The 23975-nt window shown below is 41.2% G+C and overlaps 1 protein-coding gene across 1 annotated transcript in view; it reads left to right on the plus strand.

Annotated features, from left to right (window-relative positions):
* Positions 1 to 2916: 2916 nt before the first annotated feature.
* mkx (mohawk homeobox) overlaps positions 2917 to 23975 on the plus strand; it is a 30818-nt gene continuing 9759 nt past the window's right edge. Inside the window, exons 1-5 of the mRNA XM_011488742.3 lie at positions 2917 to 3966; positions 4677 to 4908; positions 6429 to 6588; positions 8252 to 8405; positions 14962 to 15315. Of these exons, the coding sequence (XP_011487044.2) occupies positions 3909 to 3966; positions 4677 to 4908; positions 6429 to 6588; positions 8252 to 8405; positions 14962 to 15315 (958 nt within the window). The 5' untranslated portion in view covers positions 2917 to 3908. The remainder of the gene's footprint in view (positions 3967 to 4676; positions 4909 to 6428; positions 6589 to 8251; positions 8406 to 14961; positions 15316 to 23975) is intronic.

Here is a 23975-nt window from a genome sequence, read left to right on the forward strand (position 1 = left end):
CCCTTCCCTGCCCGCAAACATGAAGCTGTGAGTCCGGCTGCTCTGCTCAGAGACATGGTTCGCTCGCGCAGAGCAGCCAACCGGTCCTGTTCGGGCTCCAAAGCCTCCTCTGGAGCGCCACACCGTCCACGCATGACATAAAAGCCAGTGCAGTAAAGACTCACATTCAAAATAAATTGTTTACATGCACCACGATCTGATCAACAATTGGCAGAACCCACCTATCTCTATTGGAAGGAAAATTGGATCTGAATGAGTCTGATCGGGGCAGAGTATTCCAAATGATGTGTTTACATGACGCGGTTTTATTTCGATCAGGCATTTATTCTGATTACTTCTGTCCATGTAAACGCAGCTATTGTCTCAAATTTGATCCACACATTTTTTATACGGTTTTACTGTATTATAAATAATTAATTGTAAACAAATTTTGCATTTTTTCATATAGCAAGTGTTTCTTTTTTTGAAAACAACTAACTATGGATTAGTTATTCCCACAATAAAGTTTTGAAAATAAGCAACATTCTTCCCACCAAGTGTTGTTGAGATTTCATGGAAGCAGTCACTTTGAAATCAGCAGTTAAAAACCCTCTACCCTCTGCCCCATGGTGATGGGGCAGAAAACATGGACCAAACTTTTGTTAAGGAAAGTTTGGATCATACTAATGAGATGGGGTCTCAAAAATGCCTGTATCAAATATAATATGAATGTTCATATAGGATTAAAGTGATGCGAGACTGAATTTTACCACCTAAATAAGTGCGTTTGTGTCCAGAAAACCTAGAAAACGTTGTTAAACTCCCAGTTTTAACCAGTACATTAAGAGTTGACCATTCACAACTACCTAACTATTTTCGCTGAACTTTAGAAAGCCTAACAGGGTTTTCACTCAAACACAGCAACAGTCGGGGCAGTTCTACACTGGATTATACTCTGCAGGAAACAGACTCTGCAGACACGTTATCTTTCCAGGCCGGATGTTTTCTGCTCATCTAAACCTTCTTGTTGGACCTAATCTCTGCTGCATACCTGACCTGCCCTAAGCATTGTGGGAATCAACAGTAACAGCAGCACAAAGATCCAGTTCAATCAGGAGACCATTTCTTTCCAGTTACATTCAAATGTTCTTGCAGTGTTCAAAGCTCCTCACTGCCTCTGCTCCAGATCTGTTCTTCAAAATGCATGACAGTGCTCCTTCCCTTTACATTATTTGACCAATTGCAAACCAGGTGCCACATAGTTGACAAGACCAGAAACTATGTGAAAACTACAGATTTGAGGACTGTACCCCCCTAAATATAAACAGCTGAGGTCTTGTAGTCGTGCATGCATATCTCACAGGGGTGCAACATTAATCGACTTAATTAATTAATCAGTTTATATTCTTATGATTCAATCAGATTCAACTCACAACTCTTTCGATCCAAATCAATTAAATTCAGTTCAATTTTGAATTTACATGGTTTACACATTTAGACATATTTGTATATAAATGCATTAATAATCTATATATGTCTTGAATATATTCATATTCAGTCAGCGATGTATGTGGTGGTCGAGCAAATGTTAGCATTGGCCATCCTGTGGGAACTTTCATTATACATTAGCATCAAGCTAGCAGACTTTGGCTTTACGGTAATTTTGTGTTAGGAAAAGGAAAGGCATAAAAGATCGATCTCTATTTTTATGGATCGATTATTGATTTATTAAGCTTGGGTTGATTCAGATCAAATAATCAATTTTATCAACCCATCCATACTGGAAACTTTTAATTTGAATTGAGGTGCCGTATAGGTTTATTTTATTACAATGTTAAGACGACCATCTTAATGTGCATCACGCATCTTATTGATGTCTGATGCACTCCATAATTAAGTCCAAGGAAACGCGTTGAGTTTAGCAAAGTTGTGACCATACAGTGTGGTAGAATGTTCTATTAATGTTCCCTTAGGAAAAACAACAGCGGGTGGAACTTTATAAAATGTGAATGGATTTGCCATTAATTCTCATTCACTTGTTTGTTTGTACACATATTTGATTTACACTTGATTATCTAGTAAGAAAAACAAGGAATCTGGAAAATGTCACCTGCACTGTTCAGGTATTTCTCTCTGAGTCTCACTGATTAAAGTTTTGGCTAAAGATGTCCTGAATCCATTTTAGGTCAATGAATCAGATCATTTAAAATGAACCAATATCGACTATAAATTGCATCATCAATCACAAATTATGATGTCAATCGGATAGTTGTTCAAAAGATTTGGTATACCCCTGATATTTCCTCTTTTGCAGAGTTTTAAATATCCTTTGGTTTCTCGATGTTATGCATGCTTCCAGCCCAAGTACAAATTTTAAAATCTTGTCTTATTGGAAATAGTTTTTCTTTGAGCCCCCACCTTCTGTTTCTAAAATCAACACAAATCTTTCATTACGAAATGTTGCAGTTCCTCAAATGACCACTGGAGGCCGATTTTTAGAAAGGCAGTTTTCCAGTGACTCCTATTTTATGTTTAACTCAAGTTTAGACGGCTATTTTTTACAGTATAATCTTTTTTTTATTTTACCATAGTGGAATTTTTACATCGTTAAGCCTTTAACATTCTTTCCACTACTTTAACCTTTAACCGTTTTACAGAATGAACGTTATTTTTATTTTTTTCATTCATTATGCAACACTTTACGTTGCAAATTGTATTTCGGTGCAAAGCGGGTTTTAATCACGTCAGAATCAGCTGATTCGTGCTGATTGCGTAAACGGTTGAAAATCTACGGCTTTCAGAGAGCGTGTATTAAGGTGTCGCTGGCGAAATCACCAGTGTTAAAGAGTTAAAGAGTGTTTTTTCTTTATCCAACCCACTTTCAGAATTTTCTTGAAGTGGGACGTTTTCATGACGCCCTTTAGGCTTGATTCATGGAATCCCTAAGGTGGCATTAAGTCAATGATTTTACCAAGCTGAAACAAGATGTCAGCATTTAATACAACCTCAAACTGCTTTATAACATGTAGTTGCTGCTAAAGACATAGCTACTTGAACTTTCTGAAAAACATAGCAAAATGAAACATTTTACACCAAAACAACCAGAGTCCAAATAACTTCCAGAGATTATTTTAAATATACTAAGAAAGTTTTTTTTTTTAATCAATTACCTTTGGTGTAAATATTCACTTTCACACTAATTAAAGCTTAGAACTGTGGCTACCGGTTGATTTGTCGATTTGGACAATTATCAACTGAAACCGTTGTATTCAGGAGTTTGGTGGAGTATTGAGGGCATCTGCCCCACCCAATGATCTCCAGGTTTGTTTGTTTTGAGGATGCAACAGCCTGATGCTGACATAAATGTTGATAATAAACACTTGAACTCCTTGGAGGAGTAAAACACACGACTCCCATCCAAAACTTTGCAGATTGCAAGTTGCAACAAAGACAATAGATGACAGCGTCACCTGCTGGTGGGAGGACATAATGGCAAATCAGATGGGCATTTTTTCCACCAAAAGGTTTTTTACAAACACATGAATAGAACTGAATAAGAAAGAGTAGAACGATGCCCATTTATCTTCATCAAATAGACCACGAGATGGGTTTTCCATTGGAGCTAAATGGACCAATGAGAGCTTCTCCCCCACAACCTGCATTAGTGAGAGTCTTGAACTGATTCCTCAGGACCTGAACCGGTTTCTTTCATAGATCGGAGTGGCGGCGCTCTGCAGCGTTCAGCCTCCTCTCCGCCCCAGAACCGGCGCAAACCATCAGCTGTATGTTCGCAGGCTCCAGTCGCATGCGAGGAAACATGAGCGCAGGCAGATATTCAGGGTCCCGGGCTGCCTCTTAAAGAGGAGGAGGAGACGGCGGTCCGTGCGGTCAGAGCTCAGGAACTCAGGAGGGGAACATGTGAGCGGGGCATGGGCGGCTGGAAACGGGATTACAGCTCAGCAGAGACGCAGGAGGGACGCGGACCAGGTAACCCAGACAAACGCGGCGCGCGCTGTTTGGGAGTGAAAAACGGAAGCCCGCTGATGCTTTTGAATGGACATTTTATTATTATTATTATTATTAATTTTTCAATAATTTTAAATCTTAGACTCGATATAAACCAGATTCAGTTTATTTCTGTGCAGAAACGTTTCACTTGGCTGCTGCGCATCCATTTGCGTGATGAGAAACCTGCAAACAGTTCACACTGCAGCGGTCACGTTTGTTTGTTTTGCTTCAGAAACTCTTCCTAAAGTAGGAATCTCTACTAGAAGAGGAAGAGAAATATTTCAGGAGTTTAACTTGTTTTCTCCCATTCATTAATACATGTAAATAAAATGCGTTTAACTCGAACGAAATCCAAGTCTTACGCACGAGTGCCAAATCTTCCTCATAAACCAAATAACATTTATTTTTCCAGATTTATGTGTTGTATATAATCTGCGCAACAAATAAGCGGATTTTAGATTTCTTTTGGCCACTCTGCACAAACATTGTTGTTGTGATTTAGATTACTTGCAGAGCATGAGTGACGGATCAAAGCTGCGCGGTTGCGCATGACTTTCATTTAGCTCGCTCTGCTGCGTTCACACTAACTTATATATAAACTCACAGAGAGCCTTGTTCACTATTGTTCTATAAACAAATAGTGTAGATATGTTCGTTTTATTTTTTCAAACCTGCACTTGTTTTCATAGGAGAGACACGGTTCTCAGTCTTTACGCACTGCAGAGACGCGTCCAGACTGTCAGAGAAAATGAACACCATCGTGTTTAACAAGCTGAGCACTCAGGTGCTGTTTGAGGACAAAGCGAAGGAAGTGGAAATGAGCAGCAGAAACTACTTGGAAGTGATTGACGGGCAACATCCAGACCTGCTGTCCGGAAACCAGAGTAGAGACAGCCAGGGGATCCGGCACCGGCGGAGCGGGTATGTGTGCGCGTCCTGCCGCTGTGGATAAGTGCTGCTGAACTGCATGTTTGGATGAGTTAAAGCTTAATATATGAGGAGGGAATACCTCCGTTTCAGTCATTTCACGAAGTTGGCACAGAGTGAAATGTTCTATTCCCATGATATTTGCAGAATCTTTGCGTTTGCATTAAAAAGAAAGATGCAAAATAAACTTCTAGTTAATTTTTGACTTTATGATCTTTATTCTTGTACATAATAGTTTTCAATAGGAAAAAAAAGTTTATTGGAGTCTTCTCATTTTAGCTCCTGCACCTGCGCGTAATTAAGCACTTGTGCGCAAAATAATTGCCGTTTGAGTTCTGTTTTTTTTAAAGCAGCACTTGTGTTTTATATCTCTTGATGGATCTTTACTACTTATTCAAATAATTATCACGTGCCTGAGTGGATCACAAAGCCAACATTTGGCGCTTTTTATCCTGGTCCTCTTGTGAGCGCTGATGTTCACAGCTGATCTGAGCTACTCAGAAGCCACCTTTAGAAGTTTCCATCTGTCTTCGATAAATAAATCCACCCCTTGAGCTTTCTGTGTGGTCTGGTCCATCACATAAAGACCAGTATTTAAAGAAGTGTGTGTTTGGTATCAGTTTCTGTAAAAAGTCTAGAAGATCTTCTTGTTTTGCTTATATTTGGATGTTTTGAACCTCATGTAAAGAACGGCTTCACAGTGGAACCCTCAGTGAACATGAAACAGACCAATACGACTTATCTGACTTTAAAACCTCACTGAAAGCTTCCTGAGAAATTAAGAATCTCAAAGCAGAAGTGTGGACCTCTGTGTGTGAGAGTTAAAATCAGAAGTTCAGAGCACGCTGTGAATCGTCCTTTTGGATGTCCACGAAAGATCTAGATTACAGGGAAAATATTTGTAGAACATGAACCTCAGACTTTGAGGTTAGACTGAAATATGTTACATCTGCACTCAGTTGAGCTTTTTTTTTTTGGTGAGATAAAGGGAGATGAGGAAAACGGCACCATACTGACATCTACAGGTCCAAAAAACCTGGAGCTGGAGCTGCAGGTGAGCAGCCAGCAGATTCCTTCAGTCAGAAATGCTCCACCAAGACAGTTTTTGGTTTCGTGGGATCTTTGACTGGTATAAGAATTGCTTATTTGGGTCTTTAAATTTGAACAAATATAGTGGATTTTCCAGATCTTTCTGGGATTTAATGACGAAGTTTAAAAAAATGTAAAAATTAAGCTTTTTGTTAGCTCCCATGCTGAAAAACGTTGTTCTACGTCTCCACACTATGTAAAGTGAATCTGGCAGTGAGAAGTTTGTGAGCAGAATGGTTTTGTTTGTTTTGTTGGTGGTTTGTAGGACACACTGTGAAGAATAAACTGGCTGCTCTCCTCTCCTTGTCTTACATGATTCAGCTTCTATAACGTCATCTTTTCTTTAACCCAGCATCCATTTGTGTAGCTGCAACAAGAAAATCCAAAATAAAAACAGTAATGCATCTTGCACCTGCTTTTCATAGAGGCCGTCCCAGCGGTGGAAAAGTGCGGCACAAACGCCAGGCCCTGCAGGACATGGCACGGCCGCTCAAGCAGTGGCTCTACAAGCACAGAGATAACCCCTACCCCACCAAGACGGAAAAAATCCTGCTGGCGCTGGGCTCACAGATGACTCTGGTGCAGGTGAGTCCGATCCCTTCTGGAGTTTCCTCTGTGCTGCCTTTCGGGTGACAGAGAGTATAGGGAAAAGTGCAACTTTGCTGCTTTCCCTGCGGGTTCGGTTTGTTGAATCTGGTTCTGATGGAAAAGAAAGGAAGTGATTTCATTTTTATGGATCATCTTTAAGATGTAAGACCTTTCCAGATGATCTTCTCTTATTTACATAACAGATACAGAAAAAAAATCATAGAAAAGCCACAAAAATGTTGTTCTCCTGAATTGTTATACTTTTTAAATTGTCATTTGTATAAAACCTCATTTATTTTGGTAATTTTTATATAAACAATGGACTCCCGGCCATTCAGAAATTGCAGAAACTCAACCAGCCGAAAGTCTTTGGCGCACAGAGGGAAGGCAGCGTCGGCCGCGTGTGTGTTTGGCAAGCGGCACGTGCAGCTCCGGGTGTGTGTACAGTATCATCTGGCTGACGAGGTCACTGATACGGCCTCAGAGAGTCTGCAGCGGCTTTCTCGGGCTGCCGGCCACTGAGCTTAATCTGCTTCTCATTTCGGGGGGCCCGGCGGAGCTGTTTGTTTTGGTGAGGGCGCGGCAGAGCGCCGAGGAATGCTTTGTGTTGGATGCTGCGCCGCCGCCACACACGCGCACGGAGGAGACACCCCAGTGCCAGCGGCGGTGTCAAAGGTCAAGGGGGAGGTGTTGCTTGAAATTAAACGAGGGCGAGGACAGACGGAGAGATTACCATTGAGAAATATAGCAAGTAAAGGAATCTGAAGCTTTTTGATTTGTTCCAGAGAAATCCTAAAAGACGATTTTATTTTTCAATTTTGTGAATTTGTTAAAAAAAGAAAAACACACCTGCATGATGTCCTTTTTTCCTGACTGGATTCCTCAAAAAAGCGGTATGAAGTTGGTTTAAACTGCGACTTCATCCTTCTTCTTTTCCACTGGGGTTGGGTCCAGACAGACGGCTGTCGGGCCTGCCGTGATGCCCAACATTTCCCATGGAAAGCCCCACCTGGAGCGAGGTGTTCAAACCAAGTGATGTTTCAGCAAAACAGCCGCATATTTTTCCGTGTAAATGTTGGGATCCTCCAGAATCGCTGCCATCTCTCCGCCGTTGCCGCCTCAGAGCAACCGCAGATGAAGCTTTTTTTTTTGTTTTTGTCATCTCTCGTCTCACCTCGCCTCTCCTGTCCTCCACATCTGTCCAATCCCACCCCCCGTTTTTAAGCAGAGCTGGCCCCCAAACAAAAGGATGTCTCAGTTAACTGGAAATTCCAAAAGAGGGGGATCTGAAAAAACGAAGGCCTGGTTTCCGCCCCTTCATAAGCAGCTTGAAACCTATTGAGCATGAAGAGTTTTTCTTGTATAACATCTAAGAGTCGAGCGGCAGCTCAAGTGTCTTTTATTGCATCTTGAAGTCCAAGTTGGAAAAAAAAAAGTCATTTTGGAGAAAGGCTGCGTGAAGCAGAAGGAACACACATGCACGTCAGAGAGAGAGCGCTACTTTAATGAAACGTCGCCCTTCAAAATGTATGGCGTCAATGCGAGACGATGCCTGCTGGGGAGTCTGGGAAGTCAGAGCTGCTCTTGCAATCTGACCCCACCCACGGCAGCAGAGCCTGGATTCAGAGCGCTCACCCCCTCCCTCTGCCTCTTCCTGCAGGTTTCCAACTGGTTCGCCAATGCCAGGAGGCGGCTGAAGAACACAGTGAGGCAGCCGGACCTGAGCTGGGCGCTCCGCATCAAGCTCTACAACAAATACGTCCAGGGCAACGCCGAGAGGCTGAGCGTCAGCAGCGACGACAGCTGCTCGGAAGGTAAAGGGGCACCTCCAGATGTGCGCGTGGCAGCTGGAGGCCATGATGGGATGTTCTGCCTCCATCCTAATCCCTGATTAACTAAGACATCATGTTAAAGACCCACTCCTAGGAAAATGGTGTTTTAATATGTTCTTGTGGCATTTTCCTGATGATGGAGGACATATAGAAAGAAATTTACAGACATTGCAAACACACAATGGCAAATAAGGAGAGAGCCTTATACAGTATACAAACGTACAGAGGAGACATGATTTATGATTTTTTACATGCAAATACTCTCTACACTGTTTTTGTATAAAATGTGTTAACAACGGGTGAACAACTCAATTTAAAACTATAAAAATGAGACAGACGTTTAGAGACGGCTGGTCATTTTAAAATCCAATACTTTATATTTACTAAGAATCTTACCATAGACTCTTTTTTTAAATAGGGACTTGAGTGGCTTCACAAGTTTTAAAACCATGTTGTCAGACAACATGTTGAAGACTAAAAATCAATGAATAGATGAATACTTTCACTGCCTTAGTTGTAAGATCTTTTATGTCTAAAGTTTATTAAATTAAATGTAATAATGCTGGAAACCTTTTCTGCATAATTTTTAAAGGGTAAATTTGAACCAAAGATAACACCAACATATTTATTTAAATTGTGTTTGTGGTGTTTTCATGGCATTTTTCTGATGATGGTGGACAGATATCAAGAAAATTAAGCTTAAAATGGCATTTCTGAGTATTTCTTTATTCAAATTGTTGGGAATTGGGAGCAGATGAATACATGCAGTTTGTGATGTAGAAAAAACAGCACAAGCTCCATTCTGATGCATCCACTTGCAGACAAAGATATTCATGTACATCTTTGTTTTCCTCCCCTGAGCTGGAACCTGGAGGAAATGACTGGATAGCTCTGATATTGCTCGTTATTTTTGTTTTACTTCTAATGTTGGGTTGGAAGTGTGAGGGGCTGTAAGCTAGTGGGAGAAAGTGTAAACAGATGGAGAAGTGAAAGAGAGATTACTCCGTGCCATCATCCTAGAAAACGACACAGGTTTTTGGATTTTGGCTAAAAATGACATAAATGCAGCGTTAGGGCGCTCGACCCATCGTAAGATTACAGGTTCGATTCCCGCTTTGCAGGCCCATGAGTCGAAGTGTCCTTGGGCAAGACACTGAACCCCACCTTGCCTCTGGTGGTAGGTTGGCACCAGTGTTTGGCAGCGGAGCCGCCACCAGTGTGTGAATGTGTGTGTGACTGTGTGTGTGAATGGGTCTGTGACTGTAAAGCGCCTTGGTCCTTGTAGGTAGAAAAGCGCCATATAAATATACGCCATTAACTGGGAATGCTTTTACAAGAAATCATAAATCATAAGATGATCAGAGTAACAATAACAGAGAAACATGCTGAACTCCCAGACTTTGTGAAACCATCCTGGGTGTAACAGAGGTCACAGAGATCACTTCAGACAACCAGAACAGGGTTTCGAAGGAAAAACTGTGCCTACACGTTTACACAATGTAGTGAATTCTTTGTTGTAGCTATTTTGAATTTTATTGTTTCCACAATTCTAAAGCAAAGACATGAGAAGACATCATATGAGGGGAAGCATCAAGTAGAGTTAGGTAAAAACGTTTGTTTTTGTAGCGTCACAACTCCCACCCACTGTCTTCCTGAACAGAGATGTCTGTGGTGGATTTCTGCAGGAACGAGGGCGCAGATCTGAGCTGTGGAGCAGAATCAGGGCAGCAGACCAAGTAAATAGACCCATGCAGGAAAGGTTGATCTGTGAGATTTTGATTTCTAAAGGGAAAAGGCCTTAAAACACATATGTTTATGTAAATATGCTCCATCAGAGCCAAGGGTCATTTCCATCTTTCATGTCTTGGCAGGTCAAAGCCAGGCGCAAACCATGTTCACAAACAAAATATTTCTGTGTTTGAGTCTGACAACTGCTTTATGAAACAATACATGTAAAGAAAAATGATTCTACCTTTATTTCCATTCTTGGGAATTCACAGTTTAGTGCTCAAAACTTTCCTGACTTTAGATTCAGGAGGTTTTTATCATCCAAGAAATGTTAAAAATCCAAACAATCCATTTTTTCGGATCATCTTAAACAAAAATGAGGAAGACAGTGAAATGTTATCCTTTGTTATTCCTTTGAATCAGTTAAAGTTTAAAGACTCTGACATGTCAGATTGCTTTCATTAGCTCTCAGCTTGATGTGGATCCCATTCCTTACCTGGAGAAACCGAAAGCACCTGAGTAACGACCCTGCCTCATTCTGAGCTGAACAGGAAGGAGGCGCTCCGCCATTTCACAGGCTGTTGGCTAAACTACAAAAACAGTGTTTTCTGTGGGAAGAACCTGCCCTTAAACACTGTATATCTGTCACTTCAGGCCCTTTCTGGGGATTTACAGATGTTTTCCAGCTGAGATAGTGTTTGTCTTTCCCTCAGCCCCACCCACACACAGAATGCCCCGCCCCCTTCTCATGATTTGCATCACGTCACTGCAAAAAAAAAAATATATATATATATTTATATATATATATTGTTCCCACAAACAACCCTAACACTGCAGCTGACTGTGGCTTAAAAAAACTTTTTTTTTTAAGTGAAAAAGGTAAAGAAACTACGGTGGGCCTGAAGTGCCAATCACATTTACAAATCACGATGACAATTAAAAAAGCAAAACAAATATTAACCCTTGTGCTATCTTAGATGACCCCACCCTTCACACATTGATGTGTTCTCCCTACCATGACAAAGGTGGATAAAGGTGGAAAGACTTCATGTAATCCAGGGACACCAGTGAAGATCACAAATCATTGAAGAAAAAAGTTTCAGAGCACTGTCTAGTGGGGTCTAGATGACCCAACTCCCAATGTTAAAGTGCCTAGGATAGCACAAGGGATAAAAGAACATTATATTTTGAGAATAAAAAAATATATGGAAAAGGAACGTTTTGGAAAACAAAAGTAATTTCCAGAAATCAGAATGAAACATTTAAAAACGAAACACAATAAGTAACTGGAAAAGGTAGGCATGCGTTCACCTTTTCAACCAGCATGGTAATATATTTTCTCATAGACGATAAATGAGCAGGCAATTAAGGGGTTAAGCATCTGGCCACAGTCGCTGAAAACGTTTGTGATACATCCAACTTGATGTGAAACAGTGCAGAGTTGCTTTAGGAGAACTCTATGCATGGACCATTTTGAAACGGCCTTGGAGAAAGGTACATTGTCTGCAAGACAACCCCCACCCCCCTCTAGCAGCACTCATTCTCAGGCTTTTTTATGCAAAACAAGCTCTGAAGGAAATTTACAAAAAAAACAAAAACACCGTAGTCATTCAGCCAGTGCAGAATGAAGTGCAGGAAGACAGAGCGCCATGGCGTTAGTAATCTCTAATTAAGCATGTGAGGAGGAGAAGCCGAGCATGTGGCTCGCAGAGGAATGCGTGCACAGTGTTTGCATTGTGTCTGCCGCAGGCCGCCGTACCACCGGCGGCTCCGTATATCTTCCTAACTCCTCTTACTGTCACATTATGGTTATGAAGCTGTCCGCAGCCTGCTCCCACTTCTGACCCATGCAGAGAAAGGCCTTCCATTATGATCTTAAGCCTATGCTTTTGTTCCACAGACTATTTATGGGGCCAGCTACGCTCCCACTGACCCGGCGTACATTTCTCTTACACTTCTGTTACAGTCCAGCTTGTTGTGTAAGCTTCATCCAAGGGAAAGCAGTCTGCTCTTCTCTGTGGCGTAAATATGCTGCCGACTTGGCGTGAAAAGCTTTATCTAAAAATACAGCGGACATATATTTGGAGTGACAGTGTCGTGGGATTAAAATGAAAGGTCAGATGTGTGTTGCGAGAGTCCCGCCTCAGACAGGAAGCTGAGCCATGTGTTTCTGATATATGGGAGCTATAATTTTAATTTGGCCTCAGCTGAATCAAGTGTCCGACTTGCCCAAATTACAGAATTACAGTCTTGGCGAGGATCATTTCTAGAGTGAATTCTCCCTGATTGCCCCACTGCCAGAGGATATCTGGTTATTCGGTAGTGTTTTGTCTTCCTCTTGTGTGTTTCATCAGGTAGGATCTCGTGCTTTAATTCGATCTCTTCAGCTGCGTAGAAATGATTTTATTTCTGCGGGGGATAGGAAGGGCTTTTGGAAGGAGAGGAAATCGTTTGCCATCCGTTCAACTGGGGTTTCTGCTCTTGAGGTGCCGCCAGGAGTAGGGCGGCAGTGCCAGTTTGAAAATCTGCCTGCTCTGGTTTTAGATTGAAGATTTGCTGGGAATAAGTAACTTCTGTGCTGGTTTACTTCAATATCAGTCTGGCTGAAGCTAATGGGGTTTCCTCAAAACAGATTTAACCTTAAAGTCCCTCTCCGATCATCTTTTGATCTATTTTAAAAGCATTCCTAATGGCGGGTAATATTGGAGCATCCAGCTGTACAGTTTTGAGCCAGATTCCAGCTCAGGCGACCAAAACAAAGATGTCGAAGGGTTTAGCTCAACAATTGATTCATCAGAATGGAGCAGAACAGGAAGCTTGTAGTGTATTTTTGTCACAAATATGATCTTTTTCCAACAGCATTTTTTCCTCTGCTCCTGATTTACAACAATTTGAGCAAAGAAATACTACAAGAAATGCAATTTAAGCTTTATTTTCTTGATATGTGTCCTCCATCATGAGAAAAATGCCACAAGAACATGTAAAAAACATGTAAAACACCAATTTCATTGGAATGGGTCTTTGAGGACACAAGCATATTTCTTTCTGCTTTTCAGCTGTAGTTGAATTTATGGATTCATGTCTGTTTGGTATCAAGCCTAAAACTTTTACTCTGTCATCAGGTGGATGAATCAGAACGATAGTTTGGCCTAGTATTTATAGGAAGAATCAAACGATTTCTTTTGACACAAGAACTGATTATTTGGAAGGGAAATTCACTGCAAAACACGACATTGTTAGTATTTTGGTCTGGGCTTGTTGTTGCCGTTGCTCTGCTAGATTAAAGTCTAGATTTTAAGCTGCAAGGTCCAGACTCTACAGCTGGGTACCAACCTTTTTCAGGCCATGAAGCAGTTTAATGTCAGATAACAAGGCTGAAGTGGGCATCCAATTTTCTTTTTCATTAGCTTCCAGTCTCTCTTAACTTTTGAGGGTAAAGTTGATCTTTATCTTCTGTAAAATATCTGCATCTGCTTTAAAGTTTATTTGCACTCTAGTTTTTGTGTAGGAACTAGGAACAAGTCTGTGGAAGCAAAAAGTCTGAGTTTCAGGGTGTGAAAGATAAATACAAAAAGAATAAAGGTCACTAAAACTGTTTTTTTTTTAAATATAATAATAAATGTCAATCCACCATTTGAGCAACTTTATTAGCAGCATCCTCTTAACATTAGAGAGCTGGTTGTTGAATATTATCCATTATTACTATGGTCTGTGGGAACAACTGTCACTATAAATCCATATTTAGATTAAAATCTCCTGATTTTTGTCTGTTAAATGCAGATTTATTTTATTTTGAAGTCAAAGGCTCGTCTTCTGTTTCCTCACTGGCTCTTTTCTGCAAAAATAAGCTTTTCAAACACGTTTGTTTGTTGTCAACTTAGCTAGCCTGGCGGTCTCAATGAAGCAGCTGGAGCAGCCGCTGCAAGTGGCAGATGGATTTTGGACACTTGACTGAGTGGGATGTGGTAGAAAATCCATTTTTTTTCCTAAATAAAAATTCCTTTAGAATCAGATTATTTAAAAAATAAGAAACATTTAGGTCCTGTACCAATTGTCCAATGGACTGGTCCTGGGATGTACTGCAGCCTGGGGGCTCTACATGACCCCCACAGAGCTTCATGTGCAGTGAAAACTCTAGAAACACTCCAAAACGTTTCTTTTGTAAACTTCATCCTAAAAGAAAGTAGGTCATTCAGGAGGACAGCCACTCCAAACACACACGCTGTCCTAATGCCAGCGTTAGTGATGAATAACAAAGTTAGAGTTTTGGGATCTTCAAGGATAAGTCCCGACCTTCATCAAGGAAGAAAAAGATTAGTGGTGCTGGAACATGCTGTTCTGCGTCTGATGGGATGTGCAGTACCTATTTCTTAGATTTAGCCAACAACAGCTTTCTAAACGTCTGTTCTTTTATCTTAATGTTTCCAGAGATTCCTAAATTCTGTTGTTTTTTTTCCTGTAATTTGTCATTTTCTAGATGATAAAAGCATTAAAAAAAGCAACCATTAGGGTGATGAATCTGTATTCAGAAACCTGGCAAAGAACAGGTTTTATCCTCTAAAGGAGGTCAGGTATAAAAAGTTAAAAAGCAGCCAATCTTGTTGCTCAAGATCACATCTATAAAAACTAATTGGTGGTTGAAACTTTTGACCAGACATGTTTGTCTGAGAGACTCATAAAATCTAACAGCAATTTTAGATAACAAGAGTTCTTGGGAAGAAAATTCACGACACTTTATTTATTGGTTGAACTTGGAACTCGGAAAAGATGAAGAAACGAAAACTTGATCTTTGTTCCTATAATACTACAGATGTGGACAACCCGCAGAGGAGCCAAAGCGGCCCGCAGGAGCTGGGTAAGCCCATGTACCAGAGCGTGATCAAGAAGGAGGGCTCCTCCATGGTGGGCATGGCCATGGGCATGGGCGCGGGTCTGCGTTCGGAAGCCGCCTCGCTAGCAGAGGACTACGTGTCTCCGCCCAAATACAAGAGCAGCCTGCTGCACCGCTACCTGAACGACTCCCTGCGGCACGTGATGGTGGCCAACGCCGTCATGGATGCCCGCAAGAGGAACCACTCCGGCTCCTTCAGCTCCAACGAGTACGACGACGACCTGCTGTCACCGTCTTCCTCTGAGGCTGAGGCGAACTTTGTTTACCGGGCTGGTAAGTAGCCACATTTCTTGCATTTTTTCCCTTTGATAGTCTCCAAATCCTCCTCCTCTGCCGCTTTTGTTCCTTTACTTCAATTACACATTTAGTTTCAGCTGCTCTATTGCTTCCAAACGTCCACCTCTCCAACGCTGCTGAACCCTGTTCTCGTCACTTCTGAAACAGAGAGGTCATAAGAAGGCCTTGAAGTGTTTTATTAGATTTGAGCAAAGGTGCAGTGGCTCATCAACACCAAGAACTAACTTACTCTCGCATGCGAGCTGTCCATCACCCACACCAGCCAAGCAGAGATGGAATTCCCACCATCCAGCTACCCTGACCGGGATCGGGAAAGGCCAGACACAACAAGGCCGATCCACTTTCAGGCTACCGTTTGGCATGCTTTTGATCCTGCTGAGGCCCTGCTGAGAGCAGGGCCACCGTCTGTGTGTGCAACAAGCTTCTTCTCTAAAACCTTCTGAGTACAAATTCACAGCCTCCTTGATATGAAAATCCTAAAAAAAAGTTGCCTTAAATTGCAACATATTGTCTTGATTTCTCAACTCATAGCAGCTGCGCAGAGTTTCTGCATAAAGAGTAGCAGCTAAAGTAAGGAATTTAAAGTAAAAAAATTACATTTCAGTTCATTTCTAAGCTCATTGTTTTTACTTGGGGTGTCAAAATATCACTGATCGCGATTAAATAATTAGACAACTTCATGTTTTTTTTTTAATCGAATTAATCTTATTTTTGTTCTATAACGTTAATTTTTCTGCATGTGATTTGTTTTAAAATGAAATCTATTTTTAGTGTTCAAGTGGCGTCTTCCAATGAAAGGTCCAAATCTACATAAATGTGCCTTTCGAGCTTCTCCATTCAAAACTCTCACGTTCTTTTTACGACCCTTTTTTAGGCTCTAAGTACAAAATGTGTGGCCATTGAACGACCATTAAACCAGGTCGAACCTTGACCAATCAGGGACTTGGAAACTCACCAAACTCGGAGTGTATCTAGTTTACCTGGTGAATCCAGACACGACGACATCTGCCTTTGTTTTTCAAATAAAGAAAAACCAAGACCACTCTACGGACATGATGGTAATCCATATCCACCATTGCAAGGATGCTAGCATCTTTTCAATTTGAATGCCTAATTTGTGAGTTTGTTTCGGCTTCGACATTTCACACCAAACCTCTTCCAACTGTAGGTGGTAGACATGAGCTAGTAAACAGTAGAAAAAGAAGAAGAAGCCCCTCCCTGCTGTTCCAGTGTGAACACCATGGGCTAAACATGCTACAAATGCCCGATGTGTACATAGCTTAAGGCGTTAACTGATGTCAACTTCCAGTGAGAGCAAGGTGAGAAGAATTATTCATAAAACTGAAAATGGAGAAGCACACGCGAGTAGTCGGTATTAAGGGTGGAAAATTCGCATTCCGAACACCGCCCAATGGAGCCATAGATGAAAGGGAGATGATGTGCTTTCTTTGTACAAAGTAGTTAGCCTACCACTGAAGAGGCTCCAGTTTAGTATATTATATCAAAGCACCCAGTTGTGGATGCAACCACGGCTCAAGATAGCAGCAAAGACAATTTCATGAATTTAAATTAAAAATCCCCAAATTATCCTTTTTCACAGCAATTTTTAGGTTAGCTTAATGATGAATAATCTTAATAATCTCATAATTAATGAATCGCTCAAAACAATTAATTGCATGACAGCACTAGTTTTCATCTAATGCCAGGCAGGTTGCTGCTTCCTAAGCTCCCATCTTACTTTACTGATCACTGCGTCCTTTTTGACTCAGGCCAGTTTGAAGTGTTTTACAACGATTTCTCTCCCAACTGTGAATTTATCTGGAAATCTTTGCAAACGGGAAAACTCTGCAGGCTACAAAGGCGTGTGCGGCGTTTGCGCTCGTCCAAGCCGTGAACAATCCAGGTCGGCTCTGTCCGCCTGGCCGGGAAGAACACTGGGCTTTTGTTCAGGCGGACCTCACGTCCAATAGTAATGTTTTCACTTGCTGCTGAGCATGGACAGAAACCGCAGGGGCCGGATCTGAAGGTGTGGGTTGTGCAGCGACGGAGGGAAGAGCCGGTTTTACTTGTAGAGAAATGTGTTTTTTATTATGTGAGTGTAGGAGAGGGTCTGTGCTGGGTTTGTATGAAATGCATCAACGACTGGGACAGCTCTTCTGATCAAAAAAAAAACAAAAAAAAACTCTGTGACCTTTCTGAAAATCAGGGGGTTTGACAGTGGAGCACCTGCTGAGACTCCCAGATGGAGAGGAAAGAAATAGATGAATAGACCAAGAGAGACTTATAACCTTCACTCCAAGAGATTTTAATAAGAGAAATCCAGAAAAGGGATTCATTCACCTGGTCGACCTGCTGTTTTTAATAGAGAATAACTATTTTATCTCCCTGGTTAATATAATTTCTTGGCATCGATCTCTCCCCCTTGGACTCCCCCAGCTCTGGCTCGTTTACAGAAGCGTTACTCTGTTACATGCGAGGAAAGCGCTGCAGTACGCACATGGAAAGTTTTCCGAGGCGGCGACGGCTCGAGGGACCAAGCACCTGCCGGGCAGTTCTGATCCCATCATCCCAACGAGCAATTGACACAAAGGGAACAAAATGAAATCTTAATTCCGTGCCGATTCAGACCTGACGAGAGAAATCCTTTTTCAAGCTCGGGTTTGCATCATTTCCTCTCCTTTTTTTTTTTTTTTTTCATCTGTGGGCCACACATTCCAGATATTTCTTGAGCAAAGACATTCCTTCTTTAACCAATAGTTTTACTATGTTTTCATAATGGGGGAAAATCTGTCCCTGAGTAGCGGGCTTCACATAAATCTGTGCTTTTATAACCCCCTTCCTTTTTTTTGTTGCATTGACATTTTTCAAGAGGTGAACTTTATTCCTAAAAACCTCATCTTTCATGATGATCCTATTATGATTATTCGCAGAGTCACTCCAGTGAAAATGGCGTTTTGGGAATGGAAATTTAACTCAATATTGCATTTCTGAGGATTTCTTTGTTCAAATCGTTGTGAATCAGGAGCAGACGAAAACATGCCATATTAAAGGGCAAATTTATGATTTAGAAAATACGCCAGCAGCTCCCTGCTCTGCTCCATTCTGATGCATCCTCTTGTAGACAACTGGATCTTGGTTTTTCTCATCTGAGATGGAATCTGGCTCAAAACGGTACGACTGGATTACTCCAAGATTGCTCAGAAATTTTGATGCAATAGGTTGGGGTTGTGACGGGCTGTAAGCTAGCGGGACAGTGTGGAATCAAAGGGATGATGGGAAGCGGGAGCAGGCTTACTCTGTGCCAACAACTCAGAGGTGAATTTCAAATGAACAACTGCCGCTCTGCAGAAACTTTGTCCTAGAAAACGATAGTTTTAATTTTTTTTTGGTTAAAAACGGCAGAATAAAATTAAAAGATCACTGACCGCTTTAAAAATAGAAAAAAAAAAAGATATTACAACACAGTTGTCTCAACGGGCTTCACTAATTGTACAAAACACAAATTAATTTTTGTAAATACAATTTTCTAAACTGCTAAACTAAACTGGACATCCCTGCCTTAGAACCTCCTACTAAAACAAAAAAAATAATAAAACAAAACTCGATTCCAGAGAAAAAAAGAAATGGGTCTGTAAAGCAAAGATGGTGTGCTGCATGTTGCGTTTTCCCATGGGGTTAAAGTTTATCACCGGTGCAGCTTATTGTGGTGGGGGCAGCCCGAGCCCCTGCAGCCACAGAGGGCAGGCCGACGTGGCAGAAGATGGAGAGCGTGCATTTGATTCACCTCAGTGGAAAACTAAACTTCTGTCGGCTAGAAAAGGACCTCATTTACAACTCACAGGCTTCAAACAAGCAACGTGCACGCATCCAGCACAAACACTCGCTCGCTCTCACACTGCAGTTCAACACAGGGAGTTTGGTTGAACAGTAGAAGCAGTAGAATTCCATCCCCCATGCCAGGGGGCGTGGGGGAGTTCATGCCAAATTACCCTTTAATGGGATATTAAATAGCAGGAATCTGCCCCAATGCTTTTTCTTCTTGCTTTGTGCCACATTTCTCTTCGTCTGATAGAGAATCAGATGGGTCAGCGTGCGCCAAATGAATGCGTCTGTGGACAGAGACTGAGGGATCTCATTCAGACATATTACATACTCTCTTTAACCGGCCCTGGTCACAGCTGCAAACAGTAGCGCCATGTTGAGCATGGAAAGCTTGCCGGTGCATCAATTGATGCAGAAAACTACTAGCTGTTTAGAACTACACATCTTAATGGCCAACTGCATATTTTCCAAATGTACATTTTCTTAATCATTGTTTTGACATGCCCTTTCCATTATGGTTTTCTCTAAACAGTTTGCACTGCTGACCTTACGTATCCTAACAAGCTAACGCCTCAGAGGCCTGTTTTCGTTTTTCTGTTAATCAAAACATTTTCTTTAACTAAGTTAAACCATTGCTTTATATGAGAACTGGACTGATTGACCCCTCCCACCTGGTATTCCAAACAGGAAGTAGCTGCTGGTTCCAAAAAGCCAACATCCCGTAGACTTTTATAAAGAAACACTCTCTATTCCTTTTGTCAGAATCACCATCCTTGCTCTGCTACCTTATTTTAACACCCCCAACCTAATATTAGCAGTGCAAACAAAATGGCGAGCAATATCGCAGTTGTCAGTCCAAACAGTTTAGAGCCAGATGCCAACAGAGATGAGAAAAACAAAGAGATTCAGGGATCTGTGTGTCTGCAGGTGGATGCATCGGAATGGAGTGGAGCACAGAGCTTGTGGCCTGCAGACTATAGCAGCTGCGTCATAGATACAGACTTTTTGAAACTGCAATTTTTTATCTGCTGCTGATTCACAACAATTTAAATAACGAAGTACCCAGAAATGCAATTTTAGGTGTAAAATGTCTTTATATTTGTCCTCCATCATGAGCAAAATGCCAGAAGATCACGTTAAAAACACCAAAAACACAATTGTCATAGGAGAAGGTCTTTAAGGACATGTTTTGGTCGTTATTGGATCCTGTCAGAGTACTACATACACTTTATGGATCACATTATGTGTCACGCGAATCCAGAGGTGACGTATTGTAACTTAGAACCATCTGTCAGTTTATCTCTACTAGTAGAGATGTTTTTCAACCTTGAGCTCCTTATGTCATCCAGGACATTCATGACAACCCATCAGGGAGTGCTCAGCCTGTATTGTAGCGGTCGATCGAACTCAAAGCCAAAGCTAAAGACTTCAAAGTCCATCTTCCATGTTTTTCCATCGATCGTTGCTTTAAATCAAGCCTAACTGGCATGATAACCTCATTACGATGACAACCTGCTGGCTTTTAGCAGGTACTACGTCTGACATGTTCTCCATCTTTATTTAGCATGATAGCGCTCCAATGTTTTTTTTTTTTCCGAGCACTAACCCAAAGGCTCACTAAGACCTCTGTAGATGTTATTAGTTTTGCATGCATCTGATCATAAACCAAAGCCCTGAACCTCATTTAAGGGACCACCAAAGTTATTGCAGCACAAATCATGGTGAAGGGGAACATGAGCGTCTAGAGAACCCAAAAATAAAGCACATATGTTCAGAATGGCTAAAATAACCTATCGGCGTCTGGTATGTCAGCTATTTCATCCATATGAACCAATCTAATATATAACAGAGAGCAAAGGAGGCTAGCCACGTCTCACTTTGTTCCATTTTATTTCTAACGGCGTTGCTGCCGTTGGGTTCTTCAGAGGCGATCAACATTGTCTGATGGCGGCTGCTGAGACTGCTCAGATTAGGTCACAGGAGGTGCCAGACAGTTATTGAATCATGGAGACTTTAGCGGCGCTTAAGCAGCCGCTAAAGATGGAAGGAAGAAAAGTCCTGTTAATGTGGAAACACATGAGAGTTTTTGGATTTCAAGAGATATAGAAATCAAGAGAACATGTTCTATTTAAATTTTCATCCAAGAAGATATACTTTTGGTATATACCCTACAGGAATTCCTTTACTATGAACATCTGTCTTGTTTTCCTTCCAAAATAAAGCTCAACTGTGGGGATTTATTGTGGAGGCACTGTGATGTTTGTGTTAGATTTAAGACTTTGATGTCTGCATCCTGATTGATGATCAGTAGAAAATCATAGGAAATCTACAGGAAAGACAGTCCTCGACCTGCAGCCACTTGATGACAATGAGCCACTCCCAGGGAATGATGGATGTAAACTTCTCATCCCAGGAATCCAGAGATGTGGACAGACTGGCTACGATTTCATCTTTCCACTGTTTCATTGGAAAGGTGAACGAAAAGGCAGGGAGAGAAGAGGGGGTTTAGGATGCCGTTCCAAGACGGCAGCTCTTGCCAAGATTCGCTGAGTTCAGGATCAGCTTTGGAGATCGGTGTAGAGGAGAGAAGAGATGAAGAGTTTTATCTACAGTGAGCATCTGGGAAAAGAACGGCAGCATGGAAGACAGAGAAAGCTCACAAAGACAAGAAGATAAGAACAATTCGAAAAGGACAAATAACAAAAAAAAAAAGTAGAGAAAAGTCTAAAAAAATAACCAAATTAAGAAGAAAACAAATTAATATTTTATTTATTTTTTATCCAAACAGCTTTAGACTGGAGTAGATTATTGGCATTATAGTGATTACAATGTCCGTTTTGCTTCTTGAAAAAGTTATGACTGTCAGTCAAACCTACTGCAAAATAATGAATTTCTATGTATTTTTACCGTAAACCAAATGTAAAACAATGCTAAAAAATTGATTTTATTGTTACATTAATTTTAAAGATGCAAAGTAAGACTTTAAAGGGTTTCTAAAGAATAGCGACTTTGTGACTGTGGATTAATGTAGTTAAACTCTTTTTTGCAGAGTTGCATTTAAAGTTCATTAACCAGCATCTCAGTCTGATTTGGCTGTTGCGTCCTGCTGTTTTATGAAGATTAAACTTAACAAAATGAAGAAAAGATAAGTTATAATATCAATGATATAATAATAATTGTCCCCTTTATGAATACAATAAAAAACGTTGTTGATCACACAAAGGGGAAATGACCTCATTACCATAGGTCTATTAAAAACAGCTGCTAGATAATAAAAACACTGACAATAGACTAGTGAAAATAAGAACTAACAATAATATTTGTCAAGTGACTATGAGATGAGGTCAAAAACACTCCTTCCTGCAGCCAGGTTTTTCTGAAGGAGCTCCCCAGTGCACCCATGGTTTCATGCACAGGAGGATGAAAATGAAGGGCACCGTCCATGATGGCTTTACCTCAGATCAGGGAATATTGGTTCCAAATTTTTAAAGATAATCTGGACCTTTGTGATCTTTTCAAATCACAGCAGGAAATGGTGCTCTTGAAGATCTGCTGGTGTGTTTTACTTCATCTGACAGCTTTAACTAAGTGATTTCTTGATGGGTCTTACTGTGGTCAAGTCTGGATATCACAACTGAGACTGAAATATGTTTTCTGACAAATGCAGCTAATGATACACCGTTTCGTCTTAGCAAAAGGAAGGAATGACTTTTTCATGTATGGTCAAAGGGTTTGGCTTTTTTCCCTTAATTTAAAATCCACAGCTTTGTTGATTTCCATCTCCTGAAATAAGTAAAACTATATAGCCTTAATTTTAGCATGGTTTGGTTGGAAATGAACATGGTCGCTAAAGAAAACTTGTATGAGCCATAAAATTTTAGCTGAGTCAAACAGTGGGTTTATTGCTCATAAAGTTGTTGTTTTGTAAAAAAAAAAACTGAATCATGCATGGAAATGCTACGAAGGACTGGGAAGAGGGAATTGGTGAATGGAAAAGTGGAAGAAAGAAAAAAAAAAGCTTCAAGGTTATGTGGTGTATTGGCGGCTCTGAGGTTGAGGCGGACTCAGACTGTTTTCATTCCTGCTGTTGGTCCTGCGGAGACGAGTTGGGAGACAAACACGGACGCGCTCTTTACACGCCAATCCCCAACATAGAACTGAGAATAATAGGCTGTGTCGTTGTGACCGTTTTCCAATTGCTGTCACGCCAGTGCTTTCTGTGGAGATCACACACACCATGTTGGTCGTCAGCTGTTGGAAACCCCAGAGTGTTTTCCTTTTACAGCTCGCGCCTTGAACAATGAGCTGCCTTCCCACGGAACGGAGCGGAGCGGAGCGAGGCTTAATTAAGCAGCAGAGGTGTGACTCAGTGAATACTCTCCACACCCAGAAATTCCCTGTGAGTGTGAGAGCTGCTACCGCTGTGAAGAATCACAACATAATAATGCAGTGAGGGCCTTGGAAACATATCATTTAGCCTCTGCATCCCAAAAAAGGACTATTTTTGTGCACATGTAAACACTTAAAACCTGAATAATGTTTACTTGCAGTGTTTTTTTTCTTTTCTTTTTTTTAGTATTCTGTGTGATTTAGCACGCCGCAGACGACAGAAATGTTCAGCTACGTTCACACCGCCCTCAGGAAAGTGCGTTCAAGCGACCACTTTCAATGAAAAGTCTACGGAAACGCGTCTATATGCGCGGTGTACAAAACTCACGTTCATGCATCGCGACGCAAGTTTCTGCAGCCGTTTTTGGACTCTACGAATAAAAAACATTGAACACGGATTGAAACTCGAGCCAGTTGAACTTTGA

The sequence above is a fragment of the Oryzias latipes genome, chromosome 20, assembly GCF_002234675.1.
Source record: "Oryzias latipes chromosome 20, ASM223467v1".
In the NCBI taxonomy this organism is placed as follows: domain Eukaryota; kingdom Metazoa; phylum Chordata; class Actinopteri; order Beloniformes; family Adrianichthyidae; genus Oryzias; species Oryzias latipes.